The 21,184-nt window shown below is 32.8% G+C and overlaps 3 protein-coding genes across 4 annotated transcripts in view; 2 read left to right on the plus strand and 1 right to left on the minus strand.

The window, feature by feature from the left end:
- Window positions 1-21,184, plus strand: part of LOC145316261 (tryptophan--tRNA ligase, cytoplasmic-like) — a 309,384-nt gene that overhangs the window by 85,847 nt on the left and 202,353 nt on the right. The window lies entirely within an intron of this gene.
- The window catches only part of Ufm1 (Ubiquitin-fold modifier 1), a 268,608-nt gene that overhangs the window by 50,401 nt on the left and 197,023 nt on the right, over window positions 1-21,184 (plus strand). The gene's annotated exons all lie outside the window — the stretch shown is intronic.
- Window positions 1,693-19,912, minus strand: LOC145316260 (venom dipeptidyl peptidase 4-like). The gene is made up of 18 exons (XM_080156683.1): window positions 19,781-19,912; window positions 19,264-19,306; window positions 18,651-18,690; window positions 17,712-17,820; window positions 17,059-17,143; window positions 15,114-15,235; window positions 14,417-14,532; window positions 13,880-14,125; window positions 13,430-13,594; window positions 11,894-12,281; window positions 10,961-11,044; window positions 10,405-10,658; window positions 9,233-9,338; window positions 8,644-8,833; window positions 6,705-6,810; window positions 3,509-3,598; window positions 3,054-3,131; window positions 1,693-2,055 (listed from the first exon to the last, which is right to left on the minus strand). The coding sequence occupies exons 2-18, from the start codon at window positions 19,304-19,306 to the stop codon at window positions 2,004-2,006; spliced, it is 2,274 nt and encodes a 757-aa protein (XP_080012809.1). The 5' UTR covers window positions 19,781-19,912; the 3' UTR covers window positions 1,693-2,003.

Here is a 21,184-nt window from a genome sequence, read left to right on the forward strand (position 1 = left end):
GGCTAAAAAAAACTGATTTAATCCTATGATTTTTCATTTGATAATTTGTCTATAACACGATGCGATAAATAAATAGTATTCAATATCTTATATGAGCAAGTAAAAATTGCTGTATTTGTGTGTCAAATTTTACTCTCCTTTTTCTTTTATTCTAGCTAGGCATCTAATGCAGCTGTCAATTGTTCAAAACACATTGAGTAAATTGCAGTGCGGCGGCCGTCTCTTGGTAGATAGTTTAGGTTAGCAATAAAGCGAAATCATAAATTTTATGACTGACAAACCGCCTGAATTGTTGCCTTTCCGCCTGCCTTTTTGTTGCCTTTCCGCCTGCCTTTTTGTTGCCTTTCCGCCTGCCTTTTTGTTGCCTTTCTGCCTGCCTTTTTGTTGCAAGACGGCTAGCCTAATAATTTAACTTACTACATATTTCTTGACTAACTGCCTGTTTATGTCCGTTTGATTTTAAAAGAATTGTTTTACTATTTTTCTATTTTTTTCTGGGTGTCTGTTTACTGCATGGTCACTGTGGACAGTCCAGCTTCCAAACCCATATACTTTTATGTTTGCAATCTAATTAGAGGTAAAAGTTTAGCGGCAAACAAAGTTTTGTCAATATATACCTAGAGTTTTATTAAGCATTTTTAATTTACAGACAATGCTTATAATTTATATCTATGATACAAAGTAGCTTGATGTCTGTCAGTCTGTCCGTCCTTTGGTCTGTCTGTCTGTCTGAAGCTTAATATCTCGGTAACTGCTGACTTGATTGGGCTCTACCTAATGGTCCTGTGTTGCTTACAAATTATTTTCTTAGGGGGTTGGACACGCCAAAACCCCTCAAAAAACGCATGAAAACGCAGTATACTATCAAAATACCGAAATTTTTCAGTTTTTATTTTTCATGATAACGCCAAAAAATGTTTTTTTACTTCAGTAATTTTCAGGGTTTATAAAGGATAAACACAAATACCTAATAAATTTTATATTATGTGCATTGTTTCTAAAAATGCGAAAACATTTATAAATTCGGCCACTTTTAAATGCTAGCTTCTAATTAAATTATAGGGTCTTTAGTCGGTGGGTATACAGTTATTTTACTCCTGCCGCCTCTATTCTTAGACTTTAAAAATGCATGCGTATTTTTCAAGCCCTTTTGTATCTTTTGAAACAAGTTTGATGTACTGCAGCCGAGGATGGGTAGGAAATTTATTACTCTCCCATATTTATTTTACATTACCGGAGATAAACAAAAATATTCACTATACATTTCAGTTTATTTAGACCCTCTTCAAATAATACAATTTTATTAGAGGGGCTCGGCAGCTTACTAAGCATTTATCGTCGTCGTGTAAAGATATGATAAACAAATATCAAAACTTACAAAAAATAATGATAAGATTGGTTCCGATGAATAAAGGGATGACAACATCCAAGAGTATCGAAGCATAAAAAATCATGGATGGACAAACGGACAAAGCGAGTTATAAAGCTGATATGCAGTGATCAAAAAAGAGAAACGACTGGCGGACCAAGTAAGTTGATTACTTAATGCTCTTTTATCAGCAGAAAAAAATACAGACAGATTAAATTAACTATAGAGTAGCTTTCTACTAAAAAGTGTTATTTTTTTTATGGGAGGGGGGGGTAGGCAATATGATAAAGATGAAAAATTTATAAAATTTGATAATAAAGAAAATTTTCTATACCCTAGCAGGAAAGATTTATTACTTTTATTAACTATTTTATAACAAAATTAAAAATCCTTACATTTTTCATACCAATTATAAAATAACAATGTTAAGTATTTAATCTTAATACAACATAAAGTTTAGTATAATAACATGACTAGTTGTTTTAATACATAAATTAAGAAAAAAGTATTAATTATAATTACAAAATTTTAATACATAAGTTTGATTAAAAGATATATATTATACAATGCTAGATGGGGTGGCTAAACATAACTCTGTGCACGCCCTTTGTTGTGTATTGCTTTTCTTCTTTTTCTACAGATTAAAACATCTATTCCAGAAGTCATCCATGGCGTGGTACAAAAATCTATAAAAAAATTTCACTATTAATAACTCGACTCGTTTCTTTAACTGTAATACAGAGTATAACGATATAACTGCTAGACCATTTTGGCTTTTCCTTAAAGGGAATGCACCCACAATTCTTTTTTATTCAAAGATTCTGCGTGTAAGTCGTAAACAGTAGACCGATCCATGCACTGTTGCCAAGTACCATTGAATGTTTTAGGCTATTTAGAGAATGGAGGAATGAGACATCCCCACCACAACTCGAGAAAAAATCCCTCTTAGAAGTATGATTTGCATGAGGGCCACCTACCTCTATATGGGGGCGAAGCAGTTAGTAAAAAAACATTAAATTTACCATAAAATAAATCATGCAGAAAAATCTTTTGCTAATTCGAAAATATGTATTTTCATAATATCTAATAAGGGGAGTGGTTCTAGAAGCTGGGGGCAAAGCCACTACTAGCATATTAAATTGAGTTTAGAGCTTAAATTTGAAAATAATATTGTGTAAAAGCTTCTAACTTAATTGAATGTTTTCAAATATGAAATATAAACTCATTCAATAATGTATTTGAATATTTTATTCAACAATTCAATACATTTTTATTGAAAAGGTTAAATAAATAATTTGCCACTAGCAAATATTAGTTTGTGGAGGAGAAAATTATAGTAGACAGGAAAACAAGCCTAAAACCTGACTGACAAACAGACAGATATACATATAAATCCAACCTTGTTAGTAATGACTCACATAAGAAATAGCAGAAGTAAAAAGCATTTTTAACGTCTTTAGTTACGCCGTGGTTTTGAGCCGAGATTCGATTCTCGAACTTATCACCTCCCAGACGACGAATGGAAGCACTATGTTTTAAGCCGAGATTGACGATAATTGATTAAGTGAATACTTATATACTGGGCTCGGTCCCTTGGTGCTTACAAAACTGGTTTTAACCTTATTATTTTTAGTTTTTAGAATAGCTGTCTATAATACGATGTGATAAATAACTATTACTGCACCTGCTAACCCCACGCAGACTGTGGTTTTCATCAGCATAAGAATGTTGTTCAAACTGGATATCTGATAATTCTAAAGCTCTAAACAAAAATTTTATTGCTAATGACAAAATTTAATACGAGCGTGCAATATCCACACCTCCACTCACTGGAAAAATATCCCTGTGCTTTTTCTTGGGAGGGGGGGGGGGGGGCAAAAGGGGTAAACGAAGGGATGTAAAAAGAAAGAAAAATTTCCCTCGCAAGAGAGCGTGGTTAAAAAAATTTTAATGGCATTTAAAGTCAAATGTTCCCTTACTCCATGGTTGTACCTTGTAAGAAGCATGCCATAGAGTGTTGATAGTAAACATTATCATCTGCAACTATCCCCTTCCTCCCTGGGTATACCTGGTTAGTAGCATAGAGTGTTGATAGTGAACATTATCATCTGCAACTATCCCCTCCCTCCCTGGGTATACCTGGTTAGTAGCATAGAGTGTTGATAGTGAACATTATCATCTGCAACTCCGTGGTTTAACAACCATTTCTTTCCTCGCAAATTTTCTATACTGAAATATAAGATGTTCATGTTCAAAGTAATAATCTATAATACAAAAACGAACGAAGTATGGCCGTATTTCCGTCTGTCTGTCTAAACCTTACGATCTCGGTAACCGCTGGACCGACAGGGTATACTGGTACTGTACTGGTTTTAGGCTATATTCTTTGGGGTTAGGAAACAAAGTTTTTTTTAAGCCATCTTATTTATAAAAACTTTATGGATCAGTATACTTATAGTTCAAAATTTCTTCAATTTTTGCTTAACCTAAAGATTTTTTTGTTCAACTTAATATCTATTTTTTAAAGTATATGAATAATTTTTTTTATTTGTATTGTATTTGAGTATGAATAGAGGTGAATCACCTGTAACAACTTAATTTAAAATTTTATCTACACATGAGATAAGCAGAGTGCAAGCAAGAATTGTATTCAGATTTGGATTTTGAACTCATAGCTTTTTTATAATTAGGTTCGATCCTATCGCAACAGATAGCTCTTATCATTAATTTAGGCATGTTAGAATTGACCTAATGATTTCAAACTATGTATCATGATTCCTGTAACAGATAAGTATATTTAGAAAGTGTGCAACTCTATAACTGTTACAAAAAAGTCCCTACGCCCATTTAAAACATGCTGATTTTTTTGTATGATTTCTCGGACAACAAGGTAGAATAATTTAAGCAAAACTTTCTCTACAATTAACACATATATTTTACCTAATTACAATTTATATCTGGTGAGATTAGTGCAAATTCTTTGTAATGCTCCTTCTGTAAGACAGGAGGTGAAAGATTTTAGACAATTTTTCTAAAAAAAATAGTATTTGTCATATGTTTGATATGTTTTAAGTAAGCATACCAAATGCTAAAAAAAAATTTTGAGATAAATTATTTATTATTGCTATTGTGGTGGTCTTTATGAACATATTTGCCCTTGTTTGATTATTCTTTGATGGATGTAGACTATACGCGGAAGATATAACCGGAGAAAAATTGTCATCAATTTAGGTTACAATTCCCCCCCGCATTGATTGGTCGGATCGTTTATCCAGTACGAGAAAAGAGGATAAAGTGAAGGAGGGGGATGGGAGATATCGTTATTTTAGCACGCTATAGAGTTCACTTTATAATAAAACATGAAAAACTGGTGCAAGATCCAATTAATTATACATCCATTATTCTTATCTTGTGACTAAATGAGTTGGGTTGAAATTGAATAGTTGTTAGTAGATGCACTACAAAACTAGGACATTTACGTTAGACGCACTCACAAATTTATTTGTCAGTCCGTTTGTACAGGTGTGCATGTTATGTCATATTCCAGTATTGCTTCGGTTTCGAAGCAATACTTTAATTAAAACCGGTTCTCAGCCATACTGAAAAATCATGTATAGTAGAGTATTTAAAACAATTTTCCACTAATATCAAAATAAAAATCATAAAATTAATACTAGTTTTGTGACTGGTTTTAATCTTATAATTTTTCATTTTTAATTTTTCATATCCGCAGAAAGCTGTCTGTCATACGATACGATAAATAACTATTATCCGTTTCTGTTAAAAATAGATGATTGAAATCATTTCTAAATATAATCTTCAAAATGAGAATATTTATATGTCAGTCCTTCAGTAATAATATTGGGATTTTTTCTGGAATTCTATATTTTCGTTCAGGATCTGTCTACTCTATAACAGACTTTGTCCATCTGTCCGACTATAATTCTACAGAAAATTGTAACTAAAATTGTGAAACTTCGCAAGAATTAGATAGACAAAATGAACAGTGCTAGTTATATGTACACTGTCATATAATCTTATACTTTGATTTAATTTCAGATTCAGTATAAAGTTATTAACCCCAGTGTATTTACATACAAGGAACAAATATATGTATTAATGGATTTAGAATATAGGGTATATATTATGACAGGGAAAAAATTGTAAATTTAGGTTGCTAACATGGATATAATTCGTTTAGTTCGTTCATCCAGAAGGAAGGAAGAGGATGGGGTGAAGGGAGTGGATGGAGGTATCGTTATTTTAGCCAGTTTCACTTTATAAGAGCACAGGGTAATCTGGTGTAAGATCCCATTAATAATAAATCCATTTAAGTAATTTAAAAACAAGGATGACAACATACTTGACAACAGAGTCCAACTAATCTGAAGGATAAACGAACATTTCTATACTAAAGAATTGCACAGATGGTTATCCGGAAAATTGAGTAAATATGGGGATCTAAAGGGATAAGACAATGGTGGATAATTTGATATACATCCCCAATGATGATAAACAAAATTACTCCTTCTGCAGATTACAATTAGTTGTTAAAAAGTTTAGACACTTAATTTAATTAACCTACCAATCAAAATTCAATAAAAGTCTCCAAAGTTGCAAAGACAACGATTAAGAAAACTTTGGGGACTAGGGTAAAAAAAACATGTTAATGACTACTCCCTCCCTGGTAAATACTTCATTAAATAGGTAAAAAACTAGATATTTGATATCGACGTACTCACGTCTTTAAAACTTAATTATAAAAAAATCAAGTTATAAGATATCTTAATATCGATATTTCTATGACACAAGACAATTTTTTTAAAATTTCAACTTTTGGTACATCTTCACATTCAACTTTTTTACATTTTAGCATAGATTGGCTAACACAAATTTTCTGGATGCATTCTTTACGTAAAATTGCAAATTCTTTAATGAAAATGTTGGCAAAAATGTCAATTAATTATCGCATCTCACTGTTGAGGAAGATAAAGTGTGTGTGATGTGTTTGTGTGTTGTGTGTGTGTGTGTGTGTTTGTGGTTGTAGTGTGTGTGTGTGTGTTTTATGTGTGTATGGGTGTTTGTGTGTGAGTGTGTGTGTAAGGTTAAACAAAAAAGTCCTTACTTTATTTTGATTTTAAAGAAATTGCTTTTGCGAACATTAATTGATTTTATGACAGATAAAAAAATACTCCAATAATAGGAAATATTTTAATTTAATAACTTTTCAGTTTTAATAAGGTTTGTATTTTATTAAATTAGTAGTGGTTGTGCGCTATAGATGGGGGTGTCGGTGCCCATCATTGAAATTAGGATGTCAATAAAAATAACTTACCCTGAAATAACACTGTTATTGTACCCTGCCTCATTATCACTTGGTAAACTCATAAACCTCTCCGTATAGATACTGTCATACAGTAACCAACTTGTTACAGGAGCAACTAGAAAAATAGATACTGTCATACAGTAACCAACTTGTTACAGGAGCAACTAGAAATATAGATACTGTTATACAGTAACCAACTTGTTACAGGAGCAACTAGAAATATAGATACTGTAATACAGTAACCAACTTGTTACAGGAGCAACTAGAAATATAGATACTGTCATATAGTAACCAACTTGTTACAGGAGCAACTAGAAATATAGATACTGTCATACAGTAACCAACTTGTTACAGGAGCAACTAGAAATATAGATACTGTCATACAGTAACCAACTTGTTACAGGAGCAACTAGAAATATAGATACTGTAATACAGTAACCAACTTGTTACAGGAGCAACTAGAAATATAGATACTGTCATACAGTAACCAACTTGTTACAAAAGCAACTAGAAATATAGATAAGGTCATACAGTAACCAACTTGTTACAGGAGCAACTAGAAATATAGATACTGTCATACAGTAACAAACTTGTTACAGGAGCAACTAGAAATATAGATACTATCATACAGTAACCAACTTGTTACAATAGCAACTAGAAATATAGATAAGGTCATACAGTAACCAACTTGTTAAGGAGCAACTAGAAATATAGATACAATCATACAGTAACCAACTTATTACAGGAGCAACTAGAAATATAGATACTGTCTTACAGTAACCAACTTGTTACAGGAGCAACTAGAAATATAGATAAGGTCATACAGTAACCAACTTGTTACAAGAGTAACTAGAAATATAGATACTGTCATACAGTAACCAACTTGTTACAGGAGCAACTAGAAATATTGATACTGTAATACAGTAACCAACTTGTTACAGGAGCAACTAGAAATATAGATACTGTCATACAGTAACCAACTTGTTACAGGAGCAACTAGAAATATAGATACTGTCATACAGTAACCAACTTGTTACAGGAGCAACTAGAAATATAGATACTGTAATACAGTAACCAACTTGTTACAGGAGCAACTAGAAATATAGATACTGTCATACAGTAACCAACTTGTTACAAAAGCAACTAGAAATATAGATAAGGTCATACAGTAACCAACTTGTTACAGGAGCAACTAGAAATATAGATACTGTCATACAGTAACAAACTTGTTACAGGAGCAACTAGAAATATAGATACTATCATACAGTAACCAACTTGTTACAATAGCAACTAGAAATATAGATAAGGTCATACAGTAACCAACTTGTTAAGGAGCAACTAGAAATATAGATACAATCATACAGTAACCAACTTATTACAGGAGCAACTAGAAATATAGATACTGTCTTACAGTAACCAACTTGTTACAGGAGCAACTAGAAATATAGATAAGGTCATACAGTAACCAACTTGTTACAAGAGTAACTAGAAATATAGATACTGTCATACAGTAACCAACTTGTTACAGGAGCAACTAGAAATATTGATACTGTAATACAGTAACCAACTTGTTACAGGAGCAACTAGAAATATAGATACTGTAATACAGTAACCAACTTGTTACAGGAGCAACTAGAAATATTGATACTGTCATACAGTAACCAACTTGTTACAGAAGCAACTAGAAATATAGATACTGTAAACCAACTTATATGAAAATAGATATTTATCGCAAAGTATTATAGATAGCTTTCCACGGATTTTAAACTGAAAAATAATTAGATTAAAGGTAACAAATCAGGTATTATTATGTTTTCTAGTATGACACAGAACCGGTTTTAATACAGCTGATATTAATCGGTTTTGAGGCCATAATGGAATATAAAAATTTAAAAATTGGACTTTCCCTAAATAGATATTTGAGCACCATTACCAACTTCTTTTTTACCTGAGATCCCACAGGCGAATACAGGATTAGAACCTGTATCCCTCTCCAGAGTCATGGCAGTGTTGAAACCACCATATGACCAGCCCCAGATACCAATCCTGTCTGGATCTATGTAGTCAAACTGTTGAGCTATCTGCCTTGTCACAGAAATCTGGTCATCCATCTCTACGGTGCCAAGATTTCTGTATACCTGAGATTAAATAGGGATAACATCAATAAACATCAAAATAAAAGCAATACTTCCAAGTTAATAATAAATGAATTGAAAATTATGGAGAATGTCTAATTTTGCAGGGAGGGAGGGGACGTTTTCTTAATCGTAAGCCTAACAACTTTGGGGATATTTATTGAATTTTCGTTAGTTAGTTGGTTCATAAATTTGAATGTCCAAACGTTTCAACTTTTGATTGTAATCTACTGAAGAAGTAATTTTGTGCATCATCATCAATTATGTACATCAATTTATCGTCCATTGTCTAATTCCTTGATTCAAGAAGTAGTTAATAACCTAAAAAGCAAAAAAAAATTTTAAATTGAAAAAATGGAATGATTTTATAATTTCCTATGGCTTAAAAAAATATTTTTTTACCTGAAATTTATATTCATTGCTCTGATATCCTGTCCCTCTGCCGTCCATCAACACGTACACAATGTCTTTAGATGAACTCAAGTACGATTCCCAGCCCAGGGTCCATCTGAAATATGTATATACAATTAAAAATATTCCTTTTAAGAGGCACTCTTCTCATTAATTTGGGAACTTAGCTTGCTTATATCGACCTCATTTTTTGGGTCAGTTCACCCATCTAGTCAGAAGGGATGAGATCTGGTGAAGGGGGTGGCTGGGGGGCATCTTTATTTTAGCCAGCTTCGAGCTTTACTTTATCAGAGTACATGAAAATCAAGGGCAACATTCAAATAATAATATCAATTATTATAGCCACTTGTACATTACTGATAAAGATTTTCCTCCATTTTAGCATAATTAAAAGAAAGAGTTTTCATGTTCAATTTTCAGGTAATGTGTGAAATGAATTAATTTGTTAATGTTGTGCTAATATAAGGTAATTATATTGTATAGTATTAACTATTAACCAAATTCCCTTGGGTAAGTTCTAATTTTCTAAAGTTCTAAATCTTTCTCTTGGGGATTATTCATTTACCTACACTAGAAGAAAAAAACTGCTTAATTTATGTCTAGTCTACTTGATAATTTTACTCTAATCTATAAAACAAAGTAGTATAATGTCCCCAAGAGACTAGTGTCGAAAGTGACCTGTGAAAATACCCCTTTGTTGAGAATTGCAGGGCCCAGCAGACGTGCATCAGCCGCATGTAACCTTTTAAATCAACCTTTTACTATTTTAAAAAATTAGCTGAAAGTCTAAACCTGGCCCAAATAGGGCAATCTCTTTTCCCCAAAAATCTTTAGAGCTACCAATCCAAAATGGTTTAAATTTAAGGCTTAGTCCCGGCTGACGCGTGGCTGCTGAGCCCTGGAAAATTGAAAGTAAAAGATACCCTTAAAAAACTGAAGAGGCTTGTATAGCATCTATTGAAATGATGGAATATCGTTAGGCCTGTCGTGTCTCTGGTATTTCCATGACATACTGGCATACTTTCTAACTTTAGATATAACAAAAACAGAATTCTTTATTCAGATCATGAATTTAAACACTTTTTTTATTTCTCGGGTGTGTTCCATGTTATTATTTTGTCAAGCATCTATGGACAAATATATCCTTGTTCAATTTAGTTTACCTGGAAGCGACCTGCTGAGCTCCTGGACCTCCATAAATATACAAAATCATGGGATGCTTCTTAGTCACATCCAATCCCTTGGGAGTGTAAATCTTAACTGGAGCCATAAACCCGTCCACTCCAACTGGGAAGGACGTGACAGTGATGTCAGGTAGAGACTTGTCTGCTAGCCTGTCCGCCAGATTCTGATTATCCTCCAGGACGGATACTAAACTAAGGTCAGAGCTATGTCTCAGGTAAACTTCCGGGATTCCCTTCAAATTCATTTTATTAATACGATAAATTTAAAATAAGGGTAGGTAGTTTTTTCTTAATAGATAAACCCTGCCAGAAGACAAACCCTGAGGTGGCCTAACCTTACGGGACTACCCTGTACCAAACATAACCAAACCTAACCTAAGGAGAAAAAAAAACTTACCAATAAAAAAACTATTCATACCTTAATTTCAAACATTTTTGAAATTAAGGATATCATAACTAGGGGAGTTACGTGTTTGGTTACAAAAAATAAGATTTTCCGTTTTTATTTCAGCGGAAACACACAAAACTAAAATACCTGTCCTCTACATTTGTGAATTAGGTATTGATTGTTTGAGTTGAGAACAACATCATTGTACTCACAAACATCATCTCTATCTCTCTATATAGTACATATATGTATGTAGACGTGGATAAAATTGATATCAATATAGGTTGATATTTTCTCTGTCATTTATTGGTTAGAAGAAGGGGAGTGGATGGTGTTAAGGGGGTGGTTATTTTGGCCCATTGTTTGTTTCAGATCTAGCTAATAGCATAAACATTTTTTGACAAATATGTACATTTATTATACACAAAGAGAAATGTTTTAATTATTTGAATTTAGTTTAGCTGAGAATATTAATTTTGAAATAGTTAATTACAATTAAAGTGTGGGACCACTCATGTGAATGTGTGTGTGTGTTCATTTTACATATATAACACTTTACAAAATTAAAACAATCAAATTAAAATATTTCTACTCTAAATAAAAGTGTTTCAATTGATTAAATGTTCTTTTCTTAAATTTTATGACGCATCTTTTACAAATAATCTTTAAGTCTGTAGTATCTTTTATTAGAGGTAGGGAGAAGACAATAGGCTGTTTATAACACTGGTCCCTAATGTTTTATAATAATGGTTCCTTATTCGTTGGCCTAACAACTTTGGGGACTGTTATTGAATCATGATTGTTAGGTTCTTTTAGTTGAGTATCCAAACATTTCAACCTCTTACTATAAACTACAGATTGGGTAATTGTGTGTATCATCATTGGGGATGTACATAAATTTATCGGCCATTGTCTTATCCCTTTTTAGGAGGCGAAAAATTAATTTTAACTTCACTGTCTCATCCCTACAATATGAAAAGTTGAAAAAAAATTGGTGTAAGTAGAATAGAAAGAAATGAAATAAATAAAAAATAATAGGTATCTTGACACACAAAAAAAACAAGTGTAAATAATACTTACAAGTACTGAGCATGTCAAGCAATGGGTCTCTCCCTCCTTCCATCTGTACAGGTGTCTAGATCCTGGACTTTTAGTTCCTGTCCCCATCAAGTAAACTGTACCATCCTGCCAGGACAGGATGTCAGTCACCACCATCTCTCCAAAAGTTAGGTAGGTCAACCCATTAGCGTCAATCATAGCCACGTGGGGATAGTGAAGCCCGTCGTTCTCCAGCTTTGACCAAATTGTGATAACACTGCCCTCGCTGTTGTAGAGCACAGGTGTGGCAGGATCCATCCAGCCTTGGGGTTCCTGGAAACTCCAGGTAAGCTGGCAGGACCAAGTGTCGGATTCTTCAGCACATTTGGACAGAATTGTTTTGTTTTGAACTCTGTTCATCCATGTAACACTAAGTAAATATTTCATTATAGTTATTTATGGCATCGTATTATAGACAACTTTCCTCGGATATTTAAATGAAAAAATATAAGATTAAACCAGTTTTATGACAAAGCCCAAATTGTGCTAAAATTGCGTCAAAAATGATCCATGTGACGTAATAAAAATGAGGGATTATCCATCTCTTTTTAGGGGTTTTCTTTCTCACTTCTCTTCTCATCTCCCTCATTTTATTACGTCACATGGATAATTTTTTACGCAATTTTAACACAATTTGGGCTTTGTCAGTTTTATTAGCCCCGATGTATGATTTTTCACAGGGCTAAATTGTACATGGAGTTTAGACATTGAAGTATTTTTCTTACATTGATATAAAAAATTTAATTTAAATATGCTAAACATTTCCCCAAACCATTTTTTAATTTCTGCTAAAACTTTTTAAAAATTCCAAACTCATGTTTGTAAAATTTTAAAATTTTGAATTAATTTTCTTTACTTCATATTGTACTTGATGAATATTCAGGGGGGATGCAAATATTTTAGGAACAAATGCAAATTTTGTATAGATAATTTATCTTTCAGGCGAAGCTTGCAATATTTTACATCGTGATTTTATGCTTTTTAATCATTTATACTGTTGAACATGTAAGTTTGGTGTCAGGAAAGGATGGGACATTAAGCTGTTTATTACACTAGTCCCCAAAGTGTGATAATAATATTTTCTTATTCGTTCACTTTATGACTTTGGTGACTTTTATTAAATTCTTATTTGTTGGTAAATTAAATGTCCTAACATTTCAATTAATAATTTTAACCTACAGAAGGGTTAATTTATAAGGGGTGATCATGAGATAAAAAGCAGTATTTGAATCAAAGTATTGGGTAACAAATATGGCTGGGTTGGTTTTAAAAATCGTCTAACCTATGAAGCTGTATAATTGTCCCTGTGTTTTATCAATTGCTAGGGGCTCTGTATTCAAAGGGGTAGAGAGTGGCTAGAAAAATAGTATTAAACCACCAAAAGACCTAAATCTAAAAATTAAATGGCCTATAACTATCCTGTGGCAAATGTGAAGCTTAACCTAAAAGGAGGACTCAATCAGTTTGATAGTTACAGACAAGAAACCTTTACTACTTCCTATATAGGAGGATACTAACCTCAATTGATAGTCATCAATCCAATAGATCTTGGCATAGATATATTCTCCCCACTCTGTAACCTCCTTGGGAGGTACGACTTCCTTGTTCTTTTCCTCTGAGAATTGTCGGACAAAAAGCTTGATGGTCGGGTTCACCTCACCACTCTTGGGATATCTTACTTTCCTAAAGGTTGAAATCTTGAACAATAGATTTAAATGTTGCTGAATTAATTCGTGTAAATCGCAAAGAGTCCTTCTTGTTAATTGTTACCAATAAGAAAAAAAGAAGGATCGAATATTTTGAATTGTAAATTAATTATTACCATTGGTTATGTTCTTACTGCCCTAAGGACACTATAGGTTGGAGAGACCTTTTTAGGGGATGGGATATTTTTTTATTTCACATGAATATTGTTAGAATACAAGATAATCTGGTATAAAATTGTCATTGTACAAATGCACTATGTACCTGTAAACTGGATACTGATTATGAAGAACATCATTAGGATCTCCATAGTGCGGGTACTGAAACTCCTGCACCAGGGTGTCGTTGAACTGCGCGAAGGCCATCTTGTACCCGGTGTTGCTGATGTGGTTAGCGTAGTTGACACCCAGCACTTCCTCCTCGTACACCCAGTCTGGGATGCCGTTAAACACGTTGTCCACCACGCCATCTTGTGTGATGGCAATGTCGTCCTCTATCAGAGAGTTGTACCTTTATAAACATTACAGAAGAAAACAAATGTATTATCTCTAATTATTATTTTGGTCCAATGGTTGGCAGCTGCAACTGTACCCAGCCAATCAGCTTCAAGGATTTGAGAAAGATATATTTTACCATTGGTCAATCACAATGTATAATGGCCTATCGTTGGTCATTTGTATTGTATGACGTCATTTTTTATAATGTACTACTTACTGCTAGCTTAACACAATCTTAAGTTTTTTTTCTCTATTTTCAAAATAAATTTGGAGTTTATATACAAAAAATGAAATGCATGATTACCTGTAATAAATATTATTTTCAAAAACATAGATGAGAGAGTTTATATTTTCAGAATTTGTTATCCAAGCACAATATTGTAGCTCTGTTCCACCAGATGGAGATTTTACAGTCAGGTTCTGAACAGAAAAGAAAACATTTTATAGAGTTTTATAATCTTTCAGTCAGGTAACTGGATTTGAAGCGATTTTTTATACCTACATTAGGCTATTGAACAAGTGACTTGGACAGTAACATGTGCTTAAATGAAAATGCATTGCTGCCAATAGCGTTACTGACGGACTGATGGACAAACTAAGTTAAATGTTGACACTTTTAATAAGAATTTGAAGAATTTATTCTAATGAAATGCTTTCATAAAATGTATCATTGTCCTTAAACTTAAATAAAATTTATTTTTGCACTTATTTGAATCAAGCTTTTGATATTTCTTGTCTGTGATAATGTTTTTCTTTTCGTCCTTTACGCTATTATTTGAATGGATAAAGAATATACGTGTATATATTGACAGGGGAAAGTTTGTGGTCAATTTAGGTTGCCAACATGTACCTCATTTATTGGTCAGTTCGTTCATCTAGTAAGAGGGAAGGGGAGGGGGTAAAAGAGGTGGATGGAAGAGGAATTAAGTGGTTATTAGAGTACATGAAAATCTGGTGCAACATCCAAGTAATAATATATTGATTATTATTTGTATACTTGCCTGATTATTTACAGAATCCAGAACTAGGTATGTTGCTGTAAATGAATGTCTCCATACTTGGTCAACATTGTACGCAAATAACAGCTGAGTCGTGTCCGGGGAAAATCCAAGGAATTTGGCATCTGAAATATATTACTCAGTCACAATTTTTACTTTGTATTCAATCTAGGAGGGTGGCATCATCCCCCTCGAAAATAGTTATAACCCTTCCCAATACCTATGAGAAGCTAAATTAAAAGGAGAACCATATCGTTTCAGCGGTTAGAGAGTTCCTTCAGTACATCCTATTACTCTTATACGAAGATTGAGTCAATTATGAAGAAAAGAGGACACCATGGAAACTGTCCCAATTTTGTATAACTTTTGCGGAACATGTTCCAGTTACGTCATATTTATACAAAATTGGGACAGTTTCCATGGTGTCAGAAAAGAGTATCTGTTTTCTGTAACAAATTACTTTGTACTCGTTGGTTTTTTTAGCCAACGAATGATAGAACGAGGAAGTTGACAGTCCTGTAAATAAATTATCTCCACCCATAAGAAGTTGTTAATTAATTTAGTTCTATATGTTCATTTGTAAGCTATAAATCCAACTTTCATGGGACCTAATTGTTTACCTTTTTCAAGAATAAGACTCATTTATATTTTTTTCATGGGATTATTTTTTTATACAATTTAATGGCACCCTAGTATAATGTCCTATTGAGTTTCAAGCAAACCAAAGCATTGTACCTACGTGCACAATGGCCATCCCCCCCCCCCCCCCCTTCAACCCCACAGTTCCATATGGACGCCGTTGATTTACATACATACATACATAGTTATTTTCTCTGCCTTTCCAAAACTTTAATGTGTCAAGGTTTTGAGTTTAATTGTGTAATCCTAATCAAATTAAACTTCACACAGAGGGCTGAGGATTTAATTTAAGGCCACATATTAAACATGCTGTGTTATATTGAATTATGCAGAGTAATTGTGTTTATTTTATACATTCTCGCAGCTGGTGAAACCATTTTTGAACTATTCCTTATTAAAAAGTAATGTATAACTCTTTATTGATAATTTATGCAGCTAGATCGGATATATTCATACCAATTGTTGTAAAAGAATATAAAAAAAAGATTCAGCTTTCAAATGCTGTCTGAATATACAAGACATTTTTTCATTCTTAATACTAGCGTAGCGTGTACACTCCTAGAAACCCCTAGGAGCACTTGAGGCGTAGGAGGGAAATTGACTGTATTAGTTTCAAAAAAAAAATTAAGTAAAGAAGAAAATTTTTAGCGGTAATTTATCTTGGAAGGTTGATTTTACCATACACCAAAATTAATATAACCCTTCCCTAGACCTATTAGAAGCTACATAGTAGCGAGTTACTTTGGTACAGACACACACACTGTTACTTTTAATGTTAATTCATTAAATAATTCCTATTCTATTTCCATGCACATTTTATAAAACTGTTTTCGCAATAAAAACAAGTTGTAAATACAATTTTGTGAAGGAAATGCAGTATTTTAGTTAATTTAATAATAAAAATACACATAACTGTAGTAGCAACATTATAATTAGATTTACTAGTTATAATTTAGCTTCATAGATGCATTTTTAGATGAAACAGGAAAGTGGGATAGGGTATATTAATGGATTTATAATTTCTTATATATTACTCGCACTCTAATAAAGTAAAACTTATATCAGACTATATAATAACGATTTCTCGTCCCCTTCATACCATCCCCTCCTCCCCCCCTACTCGAGTTTTATAAGTTTTTGATGGCTTAACAACTTTGAATTTTATTGGTTGGTTCTTTAAGTTAAGTGTCCAAAAGTTTCTACAGAAGGGGGTAATTGTAAGTATCATCATTGGGGATGTACATTAATTTATCGACGATGTCTTATCCCTTTAGATCCCTGCGACTCATGAGAATACATTGAATCTTACTTGAAGCTACAGATTGTAAAAGATCAGCAGACACAATGATAGAAGTTGTACCATCCTCAAAATTCCATGCTATTAGATTTCCATCCTGCGAAAATAATTTCATACACAAATTACAAAGTAACAGGATATTCATCTGTCTCTCTGTTTGTCCGTAGTCTGGTAAATTATTTGTTCTTCCTTGTCTATCTGTCTATCCACTGGTATGTATATCTGTTTATCTCTCTGTCTGTAATTTAACTTTAATTTGTGGGATAATTCTTAGTTTGACGTCAATCGATTGCATTCATTTCTTTATAACGTCGTGTCAAAATAGAAGAAATTGTTTCAAAACTTACAGCAGTCTTAAGAAAATAATCTAGTTCCGATTGCTGTATGAATGTATGTTCAGTTAGATCTCGTGAATGCAATCTTTGGATGTTCGTCATTGGTCATGGTTAAGTTTTTCACTATTTCGCGTCTACGATTATGCCTTTGACGACCCTGCGAATCCCCCCAAACCTTACCTACAAATTTAAACATTAAAAACCTATTAATAAGCATTATTACTAGACTTTAATTGCTTCATAAAGTTGCTAAAATAATCTATATTTAAAGTATTAACTAATAAAACTTAGTTTGTATCTACTATTGGAATTGTAAACTCTGGGACCAACCTTATCTGACCATTGAAGTTGATTGGCTGACCACCAACTACCATTAAAACTTTGTGCACTGAAGCTCCCAGTTATGAAATCCTCGAAACTAAATGCATCCGACTCCGCACTGAAATTTATTTTATTATTTAGTAGAGAAGCTACTCTATAAGTGGTGGTGTCTGTCAGTCCTATGTCCTCCTGTTAGTCTGTGTAATGCTGCTTTTAAGCAAAGATACTCTGTAATAGGTTTGGTCTGTACTTCTGTCTTTCATTCTTATGTCCGTTTGTAAACCTCCACTTTAATTATTAAAGCTACTCTATAATAGGTTGGGTTGGTACTTCTGTCTTTCCTTCTTATTTCCTTCTGTAATGCTGCTCTCTAGTAGGTTCTCTCTATTTCTCTCTATTTCTCTCTCTCTCTCTCTCTCTCTCTCTCTCTCTCTCTCTCTCTCTCTCTCTCTCTCTCTCTCTCTCTCTCTCTCTCTCTTCTCTTTATCTCCTCCTATCATTCTAACCTCTATCCCTTTCTCCAATGTTTGAATCTATAACCGTTCAAGATCTAAACCTGTGAAAAAGGCCATAATAAAAGAGAGAACGATATAAATTGGAACTTTTGAATTTCCCCTTCCTTGATTTGTTTGTAACGAATAAAACTAAGTTTGCAGTAATTTATTTCAACTTTTTAAATTAATAGACAAACAAGGATGGCAACACCCAAAATTGGTGAAGCATACAAAAGTCTTAATTGAAGATTTTGTGCTTTCCTTTACAGTACTAAGCAAACAAATCAAAAACTGTCTTAATTTCTCACAAAATAAAGGAAAGAGGTTCAAAATGCTCAACTAGGAACTTTGAGGGAATGTGTTAAAGATTTTGTTTGGTCACAAAGGTTTCTAAGAACGTAAGAGGAAATAAAGAGCAGCCTCGCTCCTAAAAACAAGAAAAGTTTAATCTTACCTAAAATTATCATTTCTCAAATTAATATTCCGAGCTCTCACTAAAAAGAAAAATTTTATTTAAGAAAAATATTTATCTTCAAGTCTACTTGAATTCTATTAAAACGAGAAATTCTCTAAAAACTTTTTTTTAGTTTTACAAGCTCTGAAGTTTTGTTTAAATTTTATTCTTACGTATGTGGACAACTCAAAGGTTTTAACGTTTAAAACTTTTATTTGAAAATTTTATGAATTGTAGTTTACACCAGGGCTCGGCAGCCGCGCTTCAGGCGTACATAAGTCTCAAAATTTAAACACACTTGTGTGCATATTTTTTTAAAAATAAGATTGATTGTCTGTTAATGAACATATTTTGACATCCAACTGAATTTTAAATTTATAATAGGACGATTACACTGAGGCTTTCACGCAAGTGACGCGCAGCTGCCGAGCCCTAGTTTACACTATTTATATTTTAGTCGAAACAAGAGAAAAACAAAAAAAAATACGCATAGCATATTTACAATCTATCCATATAATAGGTTAAAGTGGCTTTAGCTAACCGTCTAAAGACAGACATACGAACATAACCTAATTTTTTACAAGCAGCTCTAATGAAAAAAAGTCGTACTTACCAGTATGAAGAATTAGGAAGAATATCGCCAGATAACTCTTCATCTAAATACAAAAATAGTTGTTCATCGCATAATATTATTAGACAGCTTTATCATATATAATAATGAATAATTATATGAATAAAACCATTTTTGTTAGACCCGTAAACATTCGTAGAAACCTAGCTAGAGGACGATACGATGCATGATTTTCGGCCTGGCTGCGGCCTAATAACTATGACACAAATATTAACTACTATACTTTATTGTCCAGTATAGCTACGAAACCGATCAATATTCGCTGGAAAAGAACCGGTGCCGAACAATACTAAAAAAATCGTATTGTAGACAACAAAACTAGTTTTAATCTTTTAGTATAATATCCGCGGAAAGCTGTCTATAATAAGATACAATAAATAAATAATAGACTAATGAAAAATAGCACACTAAAAATCATACAGCTGATTTTTTATTTTTGTTTTATCAAACACTTTTCTATTAATTATAGATTTAAAATTGAGACAAAATGCAATGATACCTTGAGTTTGGAAGAGTAAGACTGACTAAATGTAAAATAAACTTATCCACATATAATATCATTGTGTATAGGCTGATTTTAGCTCAATTCATTATCAGGGAGTGAGGGGACATTGGGCTGTGTATTAAAACTAGTCCCCAAAGTTTTATGATAACGTTTTCTTATTCGTTGGATTAACAACTTTGGGGACTATTAGTGAATTTTTATTGGTTGGTTTATTAACTTGAGTGACAACTACTAATTGTATCTATACAGGGGGTTATTTTGTGTATCATCATTGGGTAAGTCCCGGTCATTATCTTATCCCTTTAGATCCCTGATTCGCTATACATATATTTACATACATATATATAAAGATAAGAAAAACAAATATCACAGAACTGAATACATTATTTTATCATTATTTTGAACTTATGTGAGAAATATTCTTTTTTGTTTGCAAATATGTGTTAAAAATTGGGATGGTAAATTAATAAAATTTCGGGATAATTCTCTTATTTTCCTAGTTAGGCATTTATTTCTCCCCAGTCCCTAGTGATTTTGTTTTAAGGGGGAAGGAGGATTCCTCATTTAGGGTTCTTTAACAAAACTTTGTGGGATAGTGTACAGGTAGGGAGAGGACATAAGACAATTAAATACAATGGTACTCAAAGTTTTCTTATAAATTTCCTTAAAAACTTTGGATACCTTTATTGAATTGGTATTTTAGGTTGGTTTCAAGCTAATATTGTCCAAACTTATCAACCAATAATTTTAATTTTGTTTATCATCAAAGGGGATGCACTGCACATTGATATAAAATTCCTGAGAATCCCTGGGTAGTGTAAGAGAGGTACTCTTGCTACACTTGAAAAATAGTGGATTTGACCATAAATTTAATTTGATATGAGGAGCCACTTGATGTCTAGTTAGGGAAAATATAACTTTATATTCATAACTTGATTGACATTCAAAACAATAAAATTTTGGGACAAGAACGATTACATTCAAATGTAACAAAACAGTGCATTATATTGTGTATATAAAATTCAAATAACGTTACGGTAATTATAATAGATGTAAAATATACGTGAATATTATGACATCGGAAAAATTGTCGTCAGTTTAGGCCTGCTAACATGGAACTCATTTATTGGCCAGTTCATTCATCACGTAGAATGGGAGGGGATAGGGTAAAGAGGGTGGAAGGGGTATGGTTATTTTAACCCGCTGCAAGTTCAATAATTTATTAGACAAAATGAAAATATGGTGTAAGATCTAAGTAAAAATATATTCATTGTAATTATATAAATTTTCATGTGATCCTAAATATTTTTAGTTCTTGTTATTTAAAGCAAAGGCTTATTAAAAGTAAGGGTGGCTACGATTCAGAGTGGCTACGGCTATGGGTGGCTAACTCTGGTT

Source organism: Acartia tonsa, chromosome 4, assembly GCF_053477335.1.
Source record: "Acartia tonsa isolate MP-2025a chromosome 4, ASM5347733v1, whole genome shotgun sequence".
Lineage (NCBI taxonomy): Eukaryota > Metazoa > Arthropoda > Copepoda > Calanoida > Acartiidae > Acartia > Acartia tonsa.

Coding starts and splice junctions, on each gene's coding strand:
- LOC145316260 (XM_080156683.1), bottom strand. CDS start 19,306: ATGAAGAGTTATCTGGCGATATTCTTCCTAATTCTTCATACTG. Junction 17,144..17,711: donor AACTTCAATGGTCAGATAAG/GTTGGTCCCAGA, acceptor TTATTTTCGCAG/GATGGAAATCTAATAGCATG. Junction 11,045..11,893: donor GCTTGACATGCTCAGTACTT/GTAAGTATTATT, acceptor TGTACTATATAG/AGAGATAGAGATGATGTTTG.